This window comes from Miniopterus schreibersii (genome assembly GCF_964146895.1).
Source record: "Miniopterus schreibersii genome assembly, chromosome: 14".
Lineage (NCBI taxonomy): Eukaryota > Metazoa > Chordata > Mammalia > Chiroptera > Miniopteridae > Miniopterus > Miniopterus schreibersii.
The window spans coordinates 7,369,276-7,375,275 of NC_138114.1; the positions used below are offsets into that span (position 1 = coordinate 7,369,276).

Genomic DNA, 6,000 nt, shown 5'->3' on the forward strand with positions numbered 1-6,000 from the left:
GCAAAGAGTGAGCGCCTCCCGCATCACCCTCACGATGTAGTGACCCATCTGCTAATGTGTCGTGGCGTCATCACCCTCTCCTTCCCTTGCCCATGCTGGCCAGCAGGCCAGAGAGACTTAAAATGTGCCACCTGGCTCTGGGGCCAACATGAGGTTTCCATCAGCACTGAAACCATAGAATTCCTTATCAAGCCACTGATATCTGATCTGCTTGCAGCACTAAGCAGATACGGGCTGCTGGTCCTGGTTCATAGCTCATCTTGATCCCAGCTTCTTGTCATTGCATAGAAAGTTGGCTGTTGACAGAATACCAGTACCTGGTGCCTGATTGAAGCCAAATGGTTTAAAGAGAATGACGGGTATTGGGGAAAATTCATTTAGTTTGGGAGGGGGCGAGGGAGGAAAGCCAGTCTCACCCATCTCCAGTGCTCTCCCCATCACAGCCTGTGCTCTGTGAGCCTGAACCCGTCTGCATGTTCTCTTTGCAGTGGGAGAAGTTGCAGATGACAGCCAGCGAGCGCAGGAAGATCATGTGCTCGGTGACCTTCCACATCATTGCCATCACCTGTGTGGTCTGGTCCTTATATGTGCTCATCGACCGCACAGCCGAGGAAATCAAGCAGGGGCAGGCGACAGGTATGTGCCCAGAACTAATGGGGCCCCCTGCACAAATAGCCTGGATAGCACATGGGTCTCAGGAGTGAGTGTTACTCCAGGTTGATTTTCAAGTCAGACCTCAGGTGTCTGGGTTTCTGGAAGGGGCCACCAACTGTGAGGCAGTCAGCCATCCTATTGGGATGTTTCTCTTGCTGTGAGTAGTTTTTAAAGCCCAGTCAGAAGAGATGAAATGGGGAGAGAGAATCTCCATGAACTGCCTCCTGGGAGAGCAGGATAAAAGGCAGTGGACACCCTCTCCCGCTCCCGCTTCAGTGAAGCAGGCTTTGATGAGTTGGGAATCCATGGGTTATAGGAAGTTCATGAGTTGTGTTTTACTTATTTCAGATCTTAAATAATGTCAGCTGAGAGGCTAACCAGGTCTTTCCCTTCCAGGAATCTTAGAGTGGCCCTTTTGGACTAAATTGGTGGTGGTGGCCATCGGCTTTACTGGCGGACTTCTTTTTATGTATGTTCAGTGCAAAGTGTATGTACAATTGTGGAAGAGACTCAAGGCTTATAACAGAGTGATCTATGTTCAGAACTGTCCAGAGACAAGCAAAAAGAATATTTTTGAAAAACCTGCACTCACAGAGCCCAACTTGGAAAATAAAGATGGACGTGGAATCTGCCATTCTGACACAAATTCATGCTGCACAGAACCTGAAGACACTGGAGCAGAAATCGTTCATGTCTGATCATGTGAAGGGAATAGTTTTCCTGGACATGTGTGAACAGCTGAAGGAAATTGTTTACTGCCAATTGTGTACCTTTCTAATGTGCTTTATTAGCACAGACTGGACAGGTGACTCTTTTTAATGGTTCCTCTTTTTCTAAGCCCTGTTTAGTGAATCTCTGGAAAGCTCTCACGTCGGCTATATGTGTCTGGGTTCCACTTCTACCCACGTCTATCGGTGGGGAGGTGGAAGACCCAAGATGCCGCAGTAGGGAGCTGGCCTATGGTCTTGAGCAGAATGAGAAAATAAAATGTCAAACCTGAGGGAGGAGCAGGAGCAGGGTGGCACCAGGCCCTGGTGTGTAGCTCATCCAGTTGGCAGCAGTCCCAGCCTGGGGTGCAGCATTTGGGAGTGTCTGGTCATGGTGCAAGGACTTCCCTCCTCACAGGAGAGCCTTGGAAGACTAGCTTCTTCTGCTGACGCTGCCCCTGACAGCCCTCCCGAGCAGGTGGGCTGTGGTGCTCTGTGCATGGTGGCAGGCAAGCCACTAAGCAAACAGCACTTTACAACAAGAGAATCTTTATTTTATTATGTGTCCAGTAAGATTGACATTTAAACGAATGTCTCATTTAGAAACCTTCTTTCATGACCGTGATGATCTCTTTTATGTTATAATAGATCTAAAACCTTTTCTGCCTTATATATTCTAAGAAACGTGACATCTATTCTGTGTCCATTAAAGGGACTTGTGACCATAAGCAGGACAAACAGGTCTGACACTTCCACCTAACATTTCAGGGAATGAATGGATCTAAAGGGCAATGTGAGCGTAATTCCGGAGCTTCAAGCCTGTTTGTTTTATGACAAGTCTTTGTAGGCCCGCCCCAAACATTTCTTTCTTTGTCAACACTGAAAAAAGAAAGGGCCTATGAGGTCTAAACAAAAGAAAAAGAAGTGAGCAATTAAACCAAAACTGAGTATTTAAAAACCATTCTTTAGTTTGTTGCTAGCTCCACACTGAAGAGCAGGCAGGCACCGCCTGGCCCAGGGTTGTGCGCACACCACAGGTCCTGCTGCTCCGGCCAGCTTCTGCTCCAGGAGGTACTTTAGATGCCCAGGTAAAGAGGCAGACAGGCTGGCTCTGGGACCAGGGCCGGAGTGAGTAGCGACTGCCATGGCCCACCATGTTCCTGCCCTCAGCCACACCCCCAGCCATTGGTCGCCTTAACTGGACTGAACAGAGATGGTCTTTTAGGGGCCCTGGCCTGTGATCAGTCTGTTCTGTCACCAGGGATGATCTGTACCATTTTTCATAAAACAACCAAAACCACTACCATTAAATGGCTTTTGTCCCTTAAAGAGTTTACTTAAAATTCTACTTTTAAAAACTAGTGTCTCCGCACCAGGGAAGTGAGTTAACTGCAGGAGAAGGCGAGGAGGACCGTGGGTTACCCAGAGTAACGTGGGTTTGCCTGGGTGCTCACTTACCCTGGCAGTGCTGCCTGGCACAAACTCCTTGGGGGTGCAGTGCCCAGGTGCCCTGCCCTTAGTCCTCTGCACCTTAGACTCCTCACCTGTGGTGTTGCAAGGGTCACAGACAATTCCTCTGGCCCCGTGGCTTGTTTGGAAAGCCAGGGGGAGGCTGCAGGGTGTCTGAGCGCTGATGGAGAGCCTGTGGTAGCAGACTCTGTTCTGCCACTTCCTCCCCCCAGAATCCGACTTCAGGACTGCAGGTTCTGATCTAAGGAGCTGCTCTGCCCTGGCCTTCCCCTGCCTGGGCTGCCCCAGCCACAGCCAACCCCTGAGCATTGATCAGCTCTCCTTCTCAATATCTCCCAGGCCACGTCCAGCCCGAGCCCTGTTCACTGTGCCCCAAAGTGCAATTACCCACACCCTCCTCAGCCTGGGGACTCCAGGCAGACCATTCACTCAGGGTTGCTGAATCCTGGTCATCCCCGACTCTGCCCTTAGGAGTGGCCTAGGCAAGGCCCTTGCTCCCCTCTGACAGTGGCTGTGTGGTCAGGAGAAGACGGGGTCCTTCCCTCTCCCCTGACAGAACCTCTTATGTTGAACTTGAAAATCACTGAGACTTCCCACAGGGGTAAATGTGCTTGGGTAACTCACCACTGTGGCCCGCACCCCCTGTTGTTACAGAACAGGAGAGGTGCCTTGCGACCACAACTGTGCTGTTGCTCTCATGCCCAAGCAGATTTTTATGTGAAGCCCTCACTTCTTTTCAGGAAGGCCTGCCACCATCTCATCTCCCAAGTTCCCAAAAACCCTCTGCCTGTGGGGTTCTGTCCCATGTCCTTCTTTCCTCTCCCAGAAAGACACACAGATGCTCCCTCGCCCTTTCTCTTTTCCTGCAGGTTCTCGTTGAAGTACCTTTGACTTGTTCTCAATCCCAGCTCTATCTTTTCCCCGGGGACTACAGTGCGGCATGAAGCCCTTCACAGGTTGTGCTGTGCTGCCATCCAGTGGGGACAGTGGGTCTGCCAGGTGTTCCCTTTAGTCTCTCACTTGCCCTCTAAATACTTTGAAGGGTTAATCCCCAGTTTCCCCTCATTTTGCACCTGGCTTTAGTGGGAGGATGGCATTTGGCTGAACCATGTAGAAATGGGATGAGCTTGCAGGTCTTGGGGCCAGGAGGGCTGGGACTTGCAGACCAGGCCAGCAGGAAATGGAAGCGGCCCTTGGGTGTCACCAGCCAGCCCTCTCTGATTTGGCCTTTATTCCCCCAAGTTGCAGTATGACTCAAGGGTTTCTGACTTCTTCGGCTGCCAGCAGTAATTTGGTTTTTGTGCCTGAGTTTAAGAATTTCCTGAAAACTTCTTAAAGGTCTCTTCCTACTCTAGGCCTCTAACATGTGTGTCCCCCCACCACCCCTTTTTTTTTTTACTTCAATTCACTTTCTTCAATCTTATGGGTCTAGTTTTCAACCCTCAGGTGTGCCCTACCTGGCTACAGAGGTGCAGGCCCCAGGCAGTTGGGCCACTTGGAGAGCCTCAGGTAATTCCTGGCTGGGTTTGGAGCTGCTTCTGTGGCCCGGTGGTCAGCTGCCCGGCTGGAGGAGGCCTGGGAACAGCAGGGCAAACCCCCGTGATGCTGTGGAGTTGGCCTGATGCAAATTCATGTTTGAAAAATTACCCTTTTGGATCTGATTTGAAATAGACAGTTTCCAACTCTAGCCCAGGAAAGACCTAAAAAGCTCACCACCTGTTTAGATGCAGTGTTTCTAGAAAGTTGATAATAAAAACCAAATTTACACTGGCATGTGTGATGTAGTTTCTAAAAGGCACTTAGGAAGTTTCTAGTTCTCTAAATGTCTAGTTTTGTATCCTTTTGTGTACGTTCACTGTTTCTCAGTATCCCACTTGAATAATTCTCTGTATGGGGCTCATTTGTGCTATACACGGGGTGTCTAAATGCAGCAATAAAGCATTTCTTTAAAAGAAGTTTTGCCGTGAAGGTGTTTCCTGCAAGGGACTGGGAACATTGCACATCAGGGGAGGAAGTCACACACCCTTTGGAGGTGTATGTCTTCCTCACCTGTCCCTTCAAGAGGGGACACCTCTAGGTGCTCAGGCTTCGTGGGGAGGGGCTGGATTCTGGGGGGTTGAAAACAAGCCGTTCACACAGGTGTGCTTGTTTGAAACAACCAGGCTGCATCTGAACTCACTGCCCTGAGAGAGGCAGACTCTGGATCAGGGTGTGTAGGAGCACGGTCCTTGGAGCAGTCAGGTGCTTAACCAGCCTTATTGTTGAAACATTCATTAAGCCTCGGTCCAGATGAGTAAGAGAACCAGGGGTTGGGGGACCAGTGGGGTCCCTGACTGATGGCAGCGCCACTGATGCTCCAGTCTGGGGGCTGCAGACCTTTGCTCACACAGCTGATGTGGAAGGAGGGACGCCAAGGCCTCCCTGGACGTGCTGTACCCTAGGTGAGCCGGGATCCACCCACAAGTTAAGGGCACCGTGGCAGGCTTCCAGGGAACTCGGGAGCCTGCTTGGCCAAGTGTCTTCCTTGCCTTCTGTGGAGAAGAGGTCCCCAGCCTTGGGTCGTCCAGAGGAGCGTGGGCCACTGCAGAACCGCTGAGCCCGCCGAGGTGTGTGCTTGGTGGAGGAAGGGGAGCCAGGAAGTGCCCTGAGCCTGAGCTCAGCTGTGGTTGGAGGGGGGAGGAGGTGGAGCTGAGAGCCATGGGCTTTGGAAAGAATGCCGGGTGGGGGTGCCTGAGAGGAGCCCTGTGCTTTGGGGGTAGGATGAATTCAGTGAGTTTGCTGAAGAAACAGCAGATGAGGTCTTATTGCGGGCAGCTCAGACCTCCAGGCCTTCCTGCCTGCCGCACAGTGATGAGTGCAGGGCTGCCCCATGGCCACCTCCAGGGGCACTCTCAGTCCTGTGTCATGGGTGGCAGACTGCTGCTCGCAGCCCAGCCTCCTGCTATGCCCATGCAGTCACTGTATTCAGCTGCTTTATTGTTACAGTGGCAAAGCCTAAAATAGTTACTTACATGGTCCTCTGTAGAAGACTTTTGTCAACCCTTAGTCTGTGCATGGTGTCCCTAGAGTTGTTGGTCACAGCCCATGTCACAGGTGCATGGGCCCCAAGCTCCTGTGACCAGGAGTCCCCTGTACCTCCATGCCGCTGGTTCTGGAAAGAGCTGAGAGG

At 51.4% G+C, this 6,000-nt stretch overlaps 1 protein-coding gene across 10 annotated transcripts in view; it reads left to right on the forward strand.

Annotated features, from left to right (window-relative positions):
* The window catches only part of MARCHF8 (membrane associated ring-CH-type finger 8), a 121,752-nt gene extending 116,966 nt beyond the window's left edge, over positions 1-4,786 (forward strand). For all 10 annotated transcript variants that reach the window (XM_081157387.1, XM_081157396.1, XM_081157389.1 and 7 more), the window contains 2 exons: positions 489-636; positions 1,051-4,786. In XM_081157387.1, the coding sequence (XP_081013513.1) occupies positions 489-636; positions 1,051-1,352 (450 nt within the window). In that variant the 3' untranslated portion in view covers positions 1,353-4,786. The remainder of the gene's footprint in view (positions 1-488; positions 637-1,050) is intronic.
* The last annotated feature ends 1,214 nt before the right edge of the window (positions 4,787-6,000 follow it).